Genomic DNA, 18,539 nt, shown 5'->3' with positions numbered 1-18,539 from the left:
GCTTCTATATCTGTTGTACTCTGAACCAACAAAACATAATCATAGTTCATCAGATGAGGTTAACAAGAAAAGCTATGGAACTCCCATGCTAATTTAAGCTTTGCCCTATTTGAGTCAAACTGGTGATTCTTCCAAGCTTGACTAAATGGTCTTTTTTTGAATTAGAGTTTCTGGTAAATTTAACATCCATTTTTCTTTTCTAAATGCATTTAATTAACATACTTTCTCCTAAGCAAGACATCATAATAAAAATAATGATTGTAATATTTATAATGGGTTATGAAGGTACTAGGTAATATTTTTGCATCATTGCTGTACTTTATAGCTAACCATGTGGTAAGGCATTATGTTTATGAGCTTGATTTCAATTCTGGCTCTGGCACTCAGGGCCATGTAGCTGCAGGATTCCAGGGGCTGTCATACATAGAAACTACAACTTCAGTGGTGCCAACTAGAGTTTTACACTGTGGTGGTTCTTACTGGCAAGTGATCTAATCTCTTATGCCTTGGTCCTTTATTTTAAACATTTTTTGGAAATCTGTCAGTACCATAGTGTTTCTGTAAAGTTTATTTAGCTTATGTAGATAAAATATTTAATCCTTAGCACATAATAAACTATAAGTGGGAGCTATAATTATGATCATGATCACTAATTCCCTTTACTTAGGGCATGTCTCCGAACTTAATAGACATTATTATATCCACTGTATAATGGGTAACTGTGGCACTGTAAAAAAATATTTTTTTCAAAGCAGAAACAAAGTATGCTTCTAGGCTGAGAGACATTGCCATAAAATTAAATAATATAATAATATTTCTATAGAATTAATTTATACATTTAATATTTGAAAAATTGTGATTTTCCTTTATTTAATTAAATGGTATTTGCCATTTGTGTGAACCTATTTGAAAACTAGGGGTTAAACTCTAAGCATCAAAATAGCCGAGGGGCTGTTTTACCACTTAGGCCATGGAAACCGAGGTGGGATGTGCTATCATCTTCACATTCCTGAACACTGAGAAACCGCAGGCAGGTTGACTCCCAAGACACGTCACTTTGAAGGTTGCTTTCTTCTGATGACACTAAATGTAACAATACCAGCAATGACTATTATCATTTTTTGCCCCTCATAGAATAATGTGAAAGTACACATGGAGAAACTATTTTCCTTAGTCATTAGATTTGTTAATGGAAGGCATTAGTACTTGATGAGTTAAATGACACATTCATTGCTAAGTGGTATTCAGAAAGGTTATTATTATTACAGTGGAGGAATTTGTAACATTTAGTAATGGCGGGAACAGAATGACTCATAAGCGAGGGATGTAAAGAGTCAAGAAAAATGATTTGCAAAAACAGTTGGGCAGGTTGGCTTTATATTAGAATGATTTCTTCACATAATTTTGATTTTGCGTTTTCCATTAAATTAAGAAAGCTACTTCTTCATTGTATGTTATGTCATCAATTTGAATACTCTTTTTAAGAATTATTTTATCAGAAAAAGTTTATTAAGCACCAATTACATGGCGTGAACTTGTTTAGAAGCTGGGGACACAGTATGATTGGAAACAGATATAATTCCTACCCTGACAATAAAGCAGGGAAGACAGATACTTGAATGAATGATTTTCGATAAATAAAGAGTACAGAGGGATCATGTCGTGGGGAGAGTTTATCTTATCTAGTGGGTCATGGAAGACCCTGCCTGGAAGTCATGTGCAAGTTGATATCTGAAAAATGAGCAATAATTAGCTACACCCTAAGGCCTGTCTGGTTCTGTGCATTCTTTCGTTCATTTATTTACTCATCCTTTCTTATGAGAAATATGTATCGCTTTCCTACCATAAGACATCTCCTAATCTAGGCTCTAAGGACTCAGGAATGAACACGAACTTTCTTTCTAAAACAAGAGACTAGATAAGCAAGTAAACATAATTATATGTATAGTAAAGAATAAAAGGAGGAGGAGGGGAAGTCGTAACAGGAAGATGCATTAAGGGATGATTTGGCAAGGTCTCTCTGAGAAGATGGCATTTTAGATGATCCCTGAATTAAGAGGAACTGCCCATGCAAAGAACCTATTATTCTCAGTATTTTACTTTCATTATCCACAAAGCTTCAGTAAATTATAGTTTAAAAAAATAGAGCTTTTGTTCAAGGATGTTTTGAGTAGCAAAGGCAAAACAGTTTGGGGAAAAACACCTGCTCAGTTGATCCCAGAAAAGAATGGCATTGGTGATCTCCTTTGGACAATAACGGTATCCAACAAGATTATGATTCCCAAGGGTCACTGGTAATAGAGACTACAGAGCGATGGCATGAAAAAGATTTGAGGGCAGATGGACTAGAACTTCTATTTTCTAATGCCATAAATAGCAGTAATGGGAAAAAATCTCAGAAATACTTGAGGGACTTATAGAGGATGTATGATTTTTGATCTGAGGGTCATTAGTTCCATCACATTTTGGTTACAAAAAGGAAGTGTGACCTTATGTTTTTGTCTTATCATGGTGAAGCCTGGAATATGTGGATTATACTCAGCAATGAACTTTTTTATTCAACATATATTTAAAGACTGCGTATGTCAGAATAATAACTAGCACTAATTAAACATGAACTATGTGTCACCCTGCCGTCCAAGTGCTGACTTATGTTAACTCATGTAATACTCATAGCATTTCTATGAGGGAGCTACTATTATCTTTTGTATTTTCTATATGAGGCAGAGAAGAGTTAAAGAATTTATCCAAGTTCACAGAGTTGGCAAGTAAATGTTCCAAGAGTCAAGCATAGATAGACCGGGGCCCTTAAGCGTTTTGTGAGCCTGTTCCTTATATGCCACATCCATGATTTTCCCCCTCATCAGCCGCTAGGTAAGCATCAGTGTGTTATTCTTTACATAATGAGGAGTGAGTTGTGTGGGAGTAGAAAGGGAGGGGATGAGGGGGTGGAGAGAGAGAGAAAAAGAATGAGAGAGAATGAGCAAGCATGTAGATACACTGCAGCACCAGAACGACCCCTCTAAAAAAATCCTGAAAAAGAAAAAGAAAAGCACAATTCCCATGTATTGTTTCAGTTGCAGTCCTTGTTGCTCTCAAGTCTCAAAGCAAACAGACAAGGAATTTTTAGCCCTGTTTTACAGGTGAGGAAATTAAGCTCAGAGAAGTTCAACAGCTTGGGTCTTCCTTACACTAAAGTTTAAGGTCCTCATGGTTCTGCTCTCTAGGGATGTTTGTAAACAAATGAAAAGCAAAAATAAAGCCATCATCTGACCTGTCCTTCAGCCCTAGATCCATGATGCTCAGATAGGCTTTCTCGCACAAAGGACAACATGCATAGAGCTAGAGGTTATTATGCTGAGTGAAATAAGTCAGACAGAGAAAGAGAAATACCATAGGATTTTACTTACATGCAGAATCTAAGGAATAAAAAGAACAAACGAATCAAAAGCAGACTCACAAATAGAGAGGACAATCTGGTAATGTCAGAGGGGAGAGGTGTTGGGGGACTAAGAGAAAGGGGTGAAGGGTTAAAGAAGTACAAGTCAGTAGTTGATAGATGGTCATGGCGATGGGGAGCATTGCATAGGGAATGCAGTTAGCATTAATGACTAGGTGGAGAGCTAGAGCAGAGAAAGAGCAATTAGGGGGATCATTTTATACACTAATAAATGTCTAACCAATGAACTGTATACTAGAAACTAATAATAAAATTTAAAAAAAAGAAAAAAGAAATGGAGCTTTTTATTACAGGCTACATAAAGTATATTAAACCTTATAAAAATCTACATGGTCCACTACCAAAAAATACTCATGGAAGAAGTGAAGACAACCACAGTGTACTCACTATGATTGTTCTTAGTGACTAGCCGGAGTCTTATGAGCATCACATCGTCCTTATTTATTCTATTGGTGCCAAGAATATATATTTACACACACACTTGAGGAAATAATGAAAGTTATTTTATAGCATAAAATCAGGACATACACTTAAATAGCAGTTTTAAGAAAATTATAAAACATGTAAAAGGCTTAACACACAAAGGCCCTTTCCTTAATTTAGAAAGGACTCTAAATATGACTACTGCTTCTATCATAAAATATAAAAAAGACAGTTGCCTTGATTAAGTTATATATTCTTTATAATTTTTAGGCTTATTCAGCTCCCTGCATTGTATTTTTGATATTTTGGATTTTTTGATACAAAATCACCCATGTTAATGGCACTATTTGAAAAACTCATGATCTTTTAAATGACCATTTTACTAAACCTCCCTTCGATTTTCTAAAGTTTATTCTACTTCTTTTTCTTTGATTAGATTCCATGAATTTGGTCTATATAGCTAGTCATATTTAAGGAATGGGGTTTGATTAATTTAAATGCGCTTATAATTTCTAAATTAAACATACCAGTTTTGATATAATTTATTTTCTTCTGTTTATTTTCTTGTGGTGTGGCTTTATTTTATTTTTGCTATAAGTAATTCTTTGACCAGAGTCTATAAATTCTGGTGTATAGGATTTAAACTTTAAGTATTCTTCAATGGTCTGCTTTTGTCCTGAGTTTCTGTTTTATCTGCAATATATTAATTTCATTGCATTAATATAAAACTATCTCTGATCATTCTTTAAATATGTATACTATGTTTTGCTTTACACATTCTTTCCATTCATAAAGTTTTGTACATTTTTGAATTATTATAACTTCAATTACTATAAAATAAGCCTACTAAACTTACTATGTTTTATTCAATTTCTTCTTTTTCCCCTGAGGTTGATATTAGCAACCTTGTTCTTCTTTTGTTTAAACATGACTTTTTTTCTTTCATTTTTCCCCAGCCTTTTAAGTGAAATAATTAATTTATAATTTTGTTTTAGAAATGTCATTAAAGGCATTGTTGCTAAAGTTCTTTCAGATACAGTTGGAGATTCCTCGTCTTTGATTAGGGAAATTTAGATCGTTTATATTTACCGAATAACTTCATAATTTGACTTTTGTTATCTTTTTATATACTTTCTTGGATTTATTTATATTTATTTATTTTTTGCTTATTAGTACATAGACTATCTTCTATTTAATTTTATATTTAAAATTGTGAAGAGAAAGATTCTTTTTTCTATGCTGTTATTTCTAAAAACAATTTTAAACATTGTTAATAAAATTATTTATACTCATATAAAATATTTTACTTTTATAGGAAAAAGTACTATTTTTATTGGTACATTTTTGTTTTATTTAATCTTAAGAATGAAACCCCATCTTTAGCTGTATTTTTTATTGGTCTTTATGAATTCAACTTCTCCAAAGCATTATATTAATTTAAAATGATTATTAACTCTAACTCTTCCCATTTGCAGTTAATGTTTTATTTTATTTTTTCCCCTCTAATGTTGATTTTTTTAAATAACTATATGGTTTGTTTTTTGTTTTTGTTTTTGTTTGCCTTTAATATGTTGTTAGGTCTGTATTTGTTTTCTATCATTGAGTACTAAATTATCACCAACTTACTGCCTTGTAATAACACACATTTATTACCACACCATTTCTGTGAGTCAGGAGACCAGGCATGGGTTAGATGGGTCTCAAGTTCAATCTCACTAGACTGAAATCAAGATGTCAGTTGATACTTAAATCTCACCTGAGGCTCTGGGTTTTCTTCCAGAGTCACTGGTTGTTGACAGAATTTAGTTCTTCGCAGCTGTCGAACTGAGGTCCTCCGCTTCTAGAGGTCATCTTTCATCCCTCTTCAAAATATGACAATATGATTCTTCAAGATATGCAGGAGTGTGTATGCTACTGCTTTAAATCTTTCTGACCTTCCATCTTTGACCTTACTCTAGACCCTCTTTCAAGAGTTCACCTGATTTGGTCAGGCTCACCTAGGCTTATCTTCCTTTTAATTTACTTAGAGTTAATAGTTCAGGGAATTTAATTACCCCTGCAAAATCCCTTTACTTTGTCATATAATATAGCCTGATCTTGGTGGTGGTTTGGTCTCGTATTTATAAGACCTGCCACACTCAAATGTACTCACAGGGTATTTGCAACATGGGGTGGGAATATTGCAGGCCTTCTTAGAATTCTGTCTACCAGAAAGTCTCATTTAAATCATACAAATTTTTCAAGGCATTTGTAGAAGTATTTTTAAAGACTTATTTGAGGATGTCTTTCTATGTGCATATATTTTGCAGTGTTTAGAAAAAAATTATGATATATTCTTTTTCTCTAAGTTTTGTGAAAGTGCTGTTACATAGATGAATGTAAAATAAAAATATATTTTACAATGTTAGTAAAATTGTAATAAAATGTGCATTCTAAAACATTATTTACCCTAATTCTAATACTTCTTGGTTTCATTATAAATTAGTATAGCATAATAAAAGATTACTTTGCCTTAGATTGTTAATGCTTTTTTAGGTCAATAATCCCACTCATAAAACTCTATACTAAGAAAATAAAGACAAGGAAGATCTTTCTGTACAAAAATGTTTATTTTAACACTCTATCATCATAAGTATTTGAAGTAGCCTCAAGTTAATTAACCTTCCAGGCACTCAGGGCGAACTCCCTGAATAGACATTGTATGATAAATATAAATGCCATAGAGTATGAAAGATTTGTGAACATAGGTGAAATTATATGTGCATCATGATTACAACTACGTAAAATACATAAATGGTTGCTATAGGACTAGAGTAATTTCTGGGAAGATAGAAACAATTTGTGAAACAGGTTGCTATATCATGTGTACATTTTAAAACAATTTCTCTAAGGCTACCAAAAGCTTCCCAGGTGTCTGGGAAAGGGTAGGTGTGGACTTCCTTGACTTCTGATTTTCTTTCATCTAAAATATGCTGAGCTTTTAAGTGAAGGGTGAAATATTCTATTGCCATTGATGAGAACTAAGTGAATTATATTGGGAGTAGACAGGCTGGCCCTTCCCTAAAGATGATGACTAATTGACAAACCCTCCTGATTGGGCGTGACTTAGGGCTGACCCTCAATGACTGGGAATGAATTAAATACAGAATGTTCACTTTTCCTTGCTTTTCTGTGAGGTTTCAAGTGAGACTGGGTCATTGTAAGCAAGAATGAATTACTAGATCCTTTTCATGAAAATATTCATACTGAAGGGACCAGAGATGATAGTTTCATTATAAAGTCAGTGTTTTCATCCACTGTGGAAATCCTTTTCAGTGCACGTGTGAGATCACCATCTTGCCCCTGCTAATAAAACATGTACTTGCTAGCACTGAATGTACCCTGTGTTTTTGGTAAGCAGCAAACTTACTTGAAAACAGACCACCATTTTCATGGAATGCATCTCAACAGCACTGTCCCCTGAAACATAATTTGGGAAAGACTGAACTATAAACAATCCTTAATCCTCCTACAAAGAGCCATGCCAAATAAAGAAACTTTGGATGTGAAAGAGGGATTATATTTATTTTTCAAGGTCCCAAAGGGGTTAAAACTAGAATAAAAGGACACAATTATAGTGAGTTATATAACTACCTAGAAAGATGATTTTATTCTAGAAGTCAAGCTTCTCATTGCTAGTAATTCTCAAACATGGATTCACTGATCATATTTACTATAAATATTATGGAGAGGATTCAAGTGTTAGACTGGAGAGAAGACAAATTTGGAAGATTTCAGCCTTGACTAAGGTGATCTTGGACAGTGCTGGCCACAAGCCGCTGTCAGTTTTAGCTGGGAATCTTGGTTCTGCCTAGTGCTACATAGAGATATAGGAACAGAGGCCACCACATGTGGAAAGTGTACCTAGACACTGATTCTGGAGGTGGCTACCAGGATGCCTCTTCCAGAAATCCCACACTCGTTACCCAGATATATAAGAGAGCACTGCTCCCTGGGGATGCCAAAATCTGGGCCACTGGAAGGTGTTTGCCAGGTCCATCTATCCATTCATTTGTATTTGCCATTCACTACGCGATAGGTACTGAAGATAACATAATGGGTAAAAACAGACAACCAGAAATTCAGTCTGGTTGAATTTCTGTACTTACTCTGAATGGGAATTGGCTGGCTCCTCCTGGTGATCATTATCACTTCGTCATCAACATACTAGTAGCTAACCTTTATAGACTTGACATCTGTGTGCTAAAAACTTGCCATGTTCCTAATGAGATAAGTATTATAATTATACCTATTTTTCAAATGAGGTAGTAGAGATACACGGATAACGTAACTGGACCAAGATACATGGCCTCCACTTATCATGAGAGCGAACATGAGAAAGCGGAGATTTAGAATTCCTTCACCACATTCTGTGAGCTTGGGTCTTGCTTGCTCTTGATCTCAGGAGTTAGGGTCTGAACTAGGCCAGGTTCCATTAGTAGTTCATGAATACAATCCAGTCTCCAACACCAGTGAAGATCGTTCCACAGAACAGGGATTATATCTAGGCCCCACATAAGAGAAGAGAAATGGGGTTGACAGTAGCTAGTTTGGAATCTCAGAAGACCAGATAGGCTCAGAATAGAAAGGAAAGTTCTCAGATTTTGGAGATGGCTACAGGTTTTCCTTTGGGTGGACCAGAGGGTGAGGCTATTTCTACTAAACTCTTAAACTGTAAAGAGTCAACATGACCACAGAGGGCCAGCTGGACATAACCCCAGTGGGTCAAAGAGACTGGCCAAACCTGAAGAACAGAGTCCTGGCCAAGTAGCTCAGATTTAGTTAAGTTTTGTTCCTATAATACTGAAAAAGCCTCACAGATGTGATTCATTGTAATGACATTTAAGTGGAATCCAACTTGTAACCTCTAAACTATTTTATGAAGACAATAATATCTTCTAATGTATATCACTATTCTCATTTGAAAAAAAGATTGCCCCTCTGTTTTTAAATTAATATTTTAGCTGCTTCTTCAAAGGAGGTGTTCCATATCCTTATTTATAGGTAATATATTTCTTTTCAACAAGCCAACGATGGCATTGACTTTCTTTGCAGCTGCATTCAAATATTTACTGAGTATTTTTTTATAAACAAAGTTGGAATCATTATGCTATATATGATTTTGTATTATTTTTCTCCCTTAACATTTAATATTCTAGAACATTTTCTTATGTCAGTCAAAATTTTTTATTCATATTATTTTGGAGGGTGAATAATGTTCTGTCATACCGATATAGATATTTAACAGTTTCTCTCTCATCATTTCCAAGTTTTCACTCTTTCATTTTATTATCCATATTCATAACTGTGGAGAAAAAAATCAGGAAAATCTGAATGGTAATACTGTTTTAAATACATTTGTCCATAAATCTTTCCAAAAAGTTATTATACTAGGTCAAATATTGATACTTTACATTTTCTTGTTGTATAACATCTAAGTAATTTTCAGATAATCGTATTATTTTAATTAGTGGTTGGGAAAGTTATTTAATTTTTTGTGCTTCAGCTCTCTCATCTCTAGTACAGAAATAACAATTGTACCTATTTCACAAAGTTGAGTTCATATATGGAAAATAATTATAACAGTGGATATAAAGTATTTAGAATGGCACATTCTATATAATTGCTATATTTGTTACGCTCTTACCAACAACGTACATTAATGCCATCTTTTATTGGCAAGTTTCACAGCTTTTCCTTTTATTTTATATTAAAAAATACTAGTTTAATGGATAAAAGCTATTCCCTTTTTATATGTACTTCTTTGATTTCTAATGCAGTCTGACTTTTCTTTATTGTATTTGCTTAACCTCTTTATATTCTTTTTTATGAATTTTCTTCATTCTTGAACTGGATTGTGATTGTTTTTCTTATTAATTTTATGAGGTTTTTTTTTTATAGTGAGCCTTTGCTGTCATTTATGTTATAGATATTTTCCTGGTTTATAAGACAGCATTTGCTTTGCTCTTGTTATTTTTGATTATGGATCAGAGGGGACTGAGATGGCTTTGGGGAAAAAGTCACACTTGGGCTGCTTGTTAGGTAAAGGTGAATGGACTTTGCAAACTGCAGGGGCAGTGACTGTAGTTGGGAGGAAAACTCCTGCTCCAGGGATCAGAGACCGCAATTTTGCTCCAGATTTTCTCCTTTTGCATGAGCTAGTTAACATCTCTGAACTCTAACTGCTCATCAATACAATGGGTTGTTATTAAGATTGCAGAGTACCTATCAAGATCAAATGGATCAGCACATATTCACTTTCTGCATAAACTAAACAAACCTCAGTGAAACTGTGAGCTTGCTCAGAATGGGCTTCCTTTCCCTCATGTCCTGGTTAGCTAGATATGCAAATATCAGCCCTATTGACCTTCTGCTGGACCCACCCCACTTTGACTAGGTCATATCTCACATTATTCTCTTACAGCACTACCCCTCTCTTAGTTGTAACACTCAACACAGATACAGTTTCACATTTACTTACGTGACTACTCGGTAAATGTCCACTTCTCCCTCTAGACTGCAAGCTCTGTAAGGGCAGAGACCATGCTTTCCGCCCCCTTCCCCCTGCCCCCCACCATAGTGTTCTACATGTTTCTTATGTCTGAATAGGCCCTTGATTAATATTTCTCTAATGAAGAACAAGTGGTTTGGATATGCACGAAAGCATCTCAGAGGGCATAACAATGTAAGGAATCTTCAAAGAAATGAGTATGTCATGCTAGAGTGTTGATGAGAAGATAAGCAAGTCTGGATTGGAAAGTAGTAGACGGAGGAGAGCCATGGGAGGCCAGGACTGGAGGTGGGACTGGGTTGAAGCGTGGAGAGCCTTGGATTCTAAGCAAAAGAGTTTTAATGAGTGAGACATGCAGTGGGGAGTCACTGAAGAATGATGAGTAGGTGCAGCATATAAGAAACGTGTAAAGAGGATGCATGTGGTATGTACAGTAGATGGGAAGAGAAAGGCTGGAGCCAGGGAGATCAGTTAGGAATCTGTTGAAATATTCAAAAGCTATTGAGTACTTGCTTTAGTGTGCTACCACTAGAATTGGGGAAAAGTGGGCAAATGTGAGTGCCATTTCTAGAGAAGAATTGACAGTATTTGTTGGCATTATGTGGTAGAGAAAGGTAGGGGTAGGTGGGAGAGAGAGAGAGAGAGAAAGAGAGAAAGTGGAGTCTCACTACAAGTATTAGTTCAGAAAGGGGCCTATTAGATTATCCCAGGTAACATCTTCAGCTTTGTAGTTGGGGAATTGAGGCCAAGAGGACTTGAACTTCTAAGGCTGCACAACATATGCCATATTCGTGGCAACTGGTAATTGTGAAGGCAGTGCTCCTGAATCATACGTATTATGTCTCTTTACTCAGTAAGAAGGGAATGTGTCTTTGCTGGAAACAATGGAGGTGAGTTAGCAGGGATATTATGAATTCTATTTTGTAAACTTTCAGTTTGGAAAAATGGTGAGGTAATCAAATGAAAATAGCAGGCAGTTTAACATGTGGTGGGAGAGGAGTCTAGTAGGGCAGTCAGAGTTGGGTTACATATTTTTGACTCAGTGGCTTCAGATGAGCTAAAATTTTCCAGTATGAATTCAATTATTCTCTCTTCATGTTCCCATTTTTGGAAAAAAAATATGATATTCATAGAGATTTCTTGAGCACTTACCATATGATAAAGGCTTACCCAGCATCTTATTTAATCTTGTCATGAACTCTATGAAGGAGTTACTATTACTCTTATTGCTCCATTTTACAAATGAGAGCACAGGGTCAGAGAGGTCAAATAAATTTCCCAATGTCTATCATTTAGCAATCCTTTAAAGCAGGTTTCTCAGTCACGACACTATGAAAAATTCTGGATAGGTAATTCTTTGTTGGAGAAGGGTGGGAGGAAGCTGTCCTGTGCGTTGTAGGATGTTTAGCAGCTTCCCTGGACTCTACCCATTAGTTGCCACTCAGTTTAACCCTCCAGCTGTGACAACCGAATACGTATTCAAGCATTGCCAAATGTCCTTTGATTGAGTCAAAAATTCCTCTATTAAAAATCTTTCCCAGAAATTTCATCCTTAGTTGATATATTCTTCCGTTGTACTCACGTGCCACTTACTGCCAAATTTTAAATATTTTTTAAATTTTGTTTTATATACATCTTGTCTTCCCAAAAAGCTTATGAAGTTTTTGAAAATGAAATTTTTTACATTTAATTCAATGTTGGAAGGAAGCATCTTGCACCTTCGTTCCCTGGTTTTCACTTCTTTTATTTTCCCTCCTACCTTAGACCCTCATAATTCTTACCTAAACTCTTGAAATAACTTAGCAGGGTTCCCTGTCTATGTTCTTCCCTCTTCAGATGACATCATTTGTTCACTAATTGAAGATTCTCCCTAAAACACAGACATGATAATGCGTGAGTTTGCTTACAACCTCACTCAGAAACACATCTTAGCCTAATATTAAAGGCATTCCACATTCTGATCTCAGTATTTCTTTCAAACGTGATTTTTTATCACGTGTTTATGTGTGAGCTTGGCTCAAGTCAAAGTAAGATGTTCACTGTTATGTCCTACTGCTTCTTCTCTCCATGCTGTTCCTGCCCTTCTTTCTCTCAGAGGCTTTCAATTTCTTTCCATCCTTCAAAGCTATGCTCAGATATGAAAGGTGAACATTCTCTCTTTCTTTCCTCAAGCAGGAAGGGATCTGTCTCGCTTTAGATCCCTATAGTCCTCTATCAATATCATTTGTATCAGAATTAGGCATGTGCATGTATAGTTTTTCCTTTTACTCTTTGGGTTTCAAAGTCAAACAGAATGGTGTTTGTATCCTGATACTCATTTACTAGCCATGTTACCTTGGGCAAGTAACTTTAACTCACTAGCCCTCAGTTTTATTTCTTCACCTTTCAAGTGAGAATAAAGTAGTAGTTGTCCCCTAGAATTGTTTGAGGATTTAATAAAAAAGAGGAAAAAGTGCTTGACATAGAGCTTAGCAAATAGAAAAACTAGTAAGTGTTCAGTATAAATTACCTACTAATTTTAAGAATAATCATTATTATTTTCAATTGTTTCTGGAATAGGCAGACTAAATCGATTTGTTTTATACGTTTCCTTGGTGACAATGGGTGAGAGATTTACTTGTGAAGAATGACAAAGGAAGTGTCTGAAATTTAGTTACTTATTATAGTAGTAATACTGAAATGATATGTGCCAATAATCTAACCACCCAGTGGAAAGCAGCTTTTGGAAGGATTTTGCAATAGAAATTTAGAGATTTAGTGGATAATGAGGCCAGTCTTGCTGAGAGTACTCAGAGGAGCTGATTGGAAGGTTTCCATGGCACAGAGAGAATGCTGTGAGTGAGCTAAAGCAGGTGGCACAACATCTGAGAGCAGTGGGTGGATAATGAGCACAGAGTTGAATGGGAATACCTGGTTCAGGAACATGAAATGAAACCCTAGTCTTTCAGTTCAAAGTAGACAGTTCCACTTGGCTGCCAGAGTCTGTTTCTGTGCAAAGCTCAGTTTGTCAGACCAGACAATGAAAATTTGTGGTCAAAGTCATCACCAGGGGCCCAGCTGATAAATCTATCACAGATCACAGACTTAGGTCAGCATCAAGGCTAATACTCCCAGTGGAACAGGGAAGAGCAGGAAGAGGTGGGATTGTGTGGCTTGATACACCTGTGAGGAGCAGGGCAAACAATTGTGGAGGGCCCCAGAAGTAGGATAAAAGAGGGCTATGATATGTGTAGGTGGCTCTGGCTATATACAATGTGTCATGTTTGTGGGTGGCTTTAAAAAACAGGGCTAACCCACATGAATTAATATTTGGGAGCAAGCCCCTAGAGGACAGGTAATTATAATATTTATTGAGCAATTACTATATGCCAGCCACTGTGCTAACAGCTAAGTGTGCATTGTATCATTTAACTTACACAGTAACTCGTTGAGTGGGTGCTATTGTCATTCCCATTTTAAAGATGTGTTAAGCAAGGTGCAGATTTTAAATAATTTGCCCATGATCACATATGTAGTAAGTAGCAGAGGGGCGATTTGAATCCACACTGTTTTTCTTTTCTTTATTTTTATTACAGCACTTCTTAGTCACTAAAATCATTGGTGTTTAGATGCAGGAGAGATGAGAGGCCATGTGCTCCAATTTTCTGATTCAACAGAAAAGCTAACTAAAGTTCAAAGGCAGGAATCATTGCCCTAAGTTCCATGGGGAACCAACCCATGACAGACTGGAATGGAAGGCTCAGACTCCCTTTATATTATGCTGTACTAGGGATGAGGCCAAACTTGGAGATCCAGGAGGGCTCACCTGACCGCTTAGCTTTATGTTTCTCTTGACTAGGACCGTGGCTGGCCCAGATCCTGGGCACCATAAACCTGAAGGAGCACCTGTGACACAAAATACTCTTTTATAATAAATCTTCTATTAGAAAAAAATAAAAAATGAAATCAAACATAAAATTATCATAAGGCATGACCAATGAGATTAAAACTTTTATTTTTTCCTCAACTTCACATTCAAGGAATTTTCAATGAGTATCTTCTTAAGAATGTGATGCTTATTAAAATCATTTCACAGAATAATTATTGCAATTACAATGAAGGGATTGTGATATATCACATGATCACAAAATAACTCATCAGATGCCTGTGTTATTTTAGTGGATTGGACCAAAAGTGAGGGAAGCTTAGCAAAAGTCTAATAATTAATTTCTGTTGCTAATATTGTAAGTTTCCCAGTAGACTGTATTTCCCCAAATGTCTGCATGAATAGGATAACATTTTTTAATACTTAGTTTCAGTAGTTGATACCAGATATAGGATTTGAACTTCTACTTTCTGATTTTTGATATGAATGGTCATAGAGGAATATGCCTTGTAATATTTTTGCTCTTATTAATCATTTTTTCAAAAATGTCTCCTGTCCCAACCAACACTGAAATTCTCTATTATAAACCTCATAAGATTGTATTATAATTCTGTTTAAATACCTGACTCAAACTCTAAGCAGATGTAAGCACCATGAGGACAGGACCAGGTCTCTTGTCTCCTGAAAGAATAAATTTACTTTTCAAAATATAGCTCTAACTTAACCTACTCCACGAAGTTCTCAGCAGATTTTCTTTGCTTTGTTGACTTCCTTTATTTCTATTGCACTTTGTTCTGTTGGAATGGCATTAATTATGTGGTATCAGGAAGCTGGATGTGTCATGCTTTCTTTTATACATTGAATTCATTTTGAACAAAAACTTTCCATATTCATATTCCCAATATGGCACCTATAATATTTTGGTGTTTTGAACTTAGTAACTAGAACTTCCTCACAAATCCCTCATTCAGCATGTCCAAAATTGATAATGATTTTACCCTTAAAACATATCCTCTATTTTATATCTCTAGTGTGGCTGATGGATCTTCATCTATTTATTCTCACACTCTAGATCTCTGGAACTTAATCCTTTCTATATTTCACTATCCACTCTCTAAATCCAATTAGTCACTAAATCCTATGAATTTTATTTACATTCCAAATAACCATTGTCTCTATTCCTTCCATTTCTATGGTTACTTGACTTAACTGCCAGTGATCTGTTGTATTGCTTTTCACTTGGGTTTCTAGCCTCATTCCTATCCTTTAACCCATATTTGGCAAAGTTATCAAAGTAATGTTCTAAGAAAAATAAATAAAATCAGGCATTTTTTCTGCTTAAACTTCTTAAATTCTATAAAGCCCAGCCAATTATGTATAGAATGCACTCAATACTTCCTAGCATGGCAAATAAAGGTCTTCATGATTCAGATACTTTTTTTTAGATTGATTAATGCCATGGACCCATTTTTTTTTATTCTACAATCATTCTTTGGATGTTTATCTTATATCCGTTTTTTGCTTACTGGAGAAGGTGCTGTGTTATCTATATCATATAAAAATATCATATATTGAATATAATATGTATTGGGCATATCAGGATGCAAAGGACATGTGGAAGGCTTTGCAAAGCTAATTCTAGTAAAGGATACCCCTATAAAAACTCATACGTATGACTAAGTGTCATATGACTAATACCACATTAAAGAAAACACAATTTCCTGGGGGTGAAAGGAGAGATGCTTCTACTGCAGACAGTCTAAGAAGATATCAGAGAAGACATTCAAGTAGTTAAGCAGACAGAAGATAGAGGGAAGTGGATAGAGAGAAGGAAGTCATTCTAATCATAGGTGGTAGCATAGACAAAGACAAGAAGACTGGAAGAACTTATAGTGCTTAGGGAAAGAAAAAGTCTAGTGTGTGAGTGTAGGTTATTGTAGTGAGGGGCAGTTATCAGAGAGGAGACTGGTAAAGTCTGCTGGGCTGGATTTGAAGGAACATTTATGCAACACTAATGATTATGAACTTTCCCTTAATTAAAGACCTCTGCATGTTCCCTATTACTCAGAGAATAGTGAAACAATAATATTTGCATGTCAAATAGATAACCCTGGTGCTCCCGTGTGGGATGAGAAGGAAGAAAGAGACTAGAGCATAGAAATCAATACAGAGACAATTGAAATGGTTTTGGTTTCAGAAGAACAAGGACATGGATTAAGGTGGTGTTGATAGCAATTAAGAGCAGATGACAGATTTCAAAGAGAATCTAAAGTTTGAATTAACAGGACTTCTTTAAATTTTGGTATATTCAAAAGTGAATGAAAGGAAAGAATATGACATGATAGATGCGAGAAACTGGAGGACAGTATGAAAGAGAGGCATGTTTCTTCTTCAGTATACACTAACCCTGAATCAAGACATGAGCATTTTGGTTGTTGAATGAAACAAAACATAATGAAAAACAAAGCAAAGCAAACAACCACACAAAAACAGAAGGCCATCCTTTCTTTGAGTACTCTACTTCTGACGACAGGTAAGTGAGGATTACTGTGAACTATTTTAAAACCCTCATCCATCCTAAAGATGAAGGTGAAACTTTTAATTACAAAGTGAATTGAAAGATCAGTAAATACTAATCAAGTGAGGCAATAGAGCTTGCTAGTGGAACTCATACCCAGCAGGATTTTCCAGAAATGCGTATAAGCTTGCTATTACATATCTTATACCACTCCCCTTTCCACGCCCTACATTCAGCCATAACTAAATGTGTTCGTTTCTTCAATTTGTCAGCTTCTCACTACCTGTGCACAAATTCTTCCTTTCCCTCTGCTTGTAGTAATATTTATGGAGCATTATCCCCTCTGCTATGCTGAGAAGTAAAAAAAGACAGTTTCTCTGCCAGAGAGGAAAATGAATTGCACCCCTGGAGAGTGAGAATATAGTTAGAATTGGTCCACTGTAAGCATAAAGTATCTGTGAAAACTTTAATTTAAAAAATCAGGCAAATGTGCCATTATAATCAATGAATTATATATACATACATATACATATAAATTATATATATCCAGTAGTCCCCCATTATCTGCAGGGGATACATTCCAAGTACTCCAGTAGATTCCTGAAATCATGGATTGTACCAAACCCTGTATATACTATATCTTTTCCTATATATACATGCCTGTGATAAAGTTTAATTTATAAATTAGGCACAGTAAGAGATTATCAATAATAATTAATAATAAAAGAGAATAATTATAACAATATACTGTAATAAAAGTTATGTGAATGGCTTAGGGGACATTATTAAGTTAAATAAGAGTTATTTGAACACAAGCACTGGGATACCGCAACAATCCATCTGATAACTGAGACGGCTACTAAGTGACTAACCTGCAGTATCTCTGAGGTATTTCTGTGCATACTAGTTTGCATTTTCTTGAGTTTTACAAAAGATCATACAGTAGGTAATTTTTTGTCTAGTTTCTTTCCCTTAGCATGATTATTTTGAGATTCACTCATATCATTGCAAAAAAACAAATAGTTCATTTGTTTTTTATTACTGAGTAGTATCCTGTTGTATGGATATAACACTATGTGTTTGTCCATTCACCTGTTGACAGACATTTGAGTTGATTCCAGTATTTGTCTATTACAGTGAAACTGCTTCAAGCTTTCCAGTACAAGTCTTTACATAAAAATACAGGCATACCTTGGAGGCATTGGTTCCAGACCAGAGCAACAAAGTGAACATTGCAATAAAGTGAGTCATACAGATTTTTTGGTTTCTCAATGCATATAAAAGTTATATTTACACTACACTGTAGTCTGTTAAGTGTGCAGTAGCATTATGTTAATAAAACAGCGTGCATACCTTAATTAAAAAACACTTCGTTCCTAAAAAACACTAATCTTGATCTTAGCCTTTAGCAAGTCATGATCTTTTTGCTGGTGTAGGGTCTTACCTTCAATTTGTAAAAAATGCAATATCTGTGAAGTGCAATGAAGCAAAGCACAGTAAAATGAGGTATGGCTGTACACTTTCATTTTTCTTCATTTACTACTTAGGAGCAGATTGGCTGGATCGAACAGTAGGTATATGCTTAACTATTTAAAGAAACTGCTAAATTATTTTTTTCCAAAGTGATTTGTCCATTCTGCAGTGCTACCAGCTGTGTATGAGAGTTCCAATTCCTTCACATCTTCTACAACACTCAATATGGTTAGTCTTTTTAATTATAGCC

At 35.4% G+C, this 18,539-nt stretch overlaps 2 protein-coding genes across 5 annotated transcripts in view; one reads left to right on the top strand and one right to left on the bottom strand.

The window, feature by feature from the left end:
• Positions 1 to 10,586, bottom strand: part of CUNH5orf46 (chromosome unknown C5orf46 homolog) — a 62,150-nt gene extending 51,564 nt beyond the window's left edge. Inside the window, exons 1-3 of one of the 4 annotated variants that reach the window (XR_002777948.1) lie at positions 8,032 to 8,144; positions 5,640 to 5,745; positions 961 to 1,083 (exon numbers count right to left, since the gene is read on the bottom strand). Coding sequence is in view for 1 of the 4 variants with exons in the window: in XM_023525346.1 (XP_023381114.1) it covers positions 8,032 to 8,068 (37 nt within the window). In the remaining 3 variants the exon portion in view is untranslated. Of the gene's footprint in view, positions 1 to 960; positions 1,084 to 5,173; positions 5,746 to 8,031; positions 8,145 to 10,403 lie in introns of those variants that run through there. The other 3 variants (XM_023525346.1, XR_002777947.1, XR_002777945.1) reach the window with 3 other exon arrangements.
• Positions 10,587 to 10,871: 285 nt separating this feature from the next.
• The window catches only part of SPINK5 (serine peptidase inhibitor, Kazal type 5), a 128,162-nt gene continuing 120,494 nt past the window's right edge, over positions 10,872 to 18,539 (top strand). Inside the window, exons 1-2 of the mRNA XM_023525347.1 lie at positions 10,872 to 11,323; positions 17,954 to 18,058. The gene's annotated coding sequence lies outside the window, so the exon portion shown is untranslated. The remainder of the gene's footprint in view (positions 11,324 to 17,953; positions 18,059 to 18,539) is intronic.

This window comes from Pteropus vampyrus, unplaced genomic scaffold (genome assembly GCF_000151845.1).
Source record: "Pteropus vampyrus isolate Shadow unplaced genomic scaffold, Pvam_2.0 Scaffold552, whole genome shotgun sequence".
In the NCBI taxonomy this organism is placed as follows: domain Eukaryota; kingdom Metazoa; phylum Chordata; class Mammalia; order Chiroptera; family Pteropodidae; genus Pteropus; species Pteropus vampyrus.
Note: the sequence above shows the minus strand (reverse complement) of the source record. Positions and strands in the feature narration are given on the sequence as shown.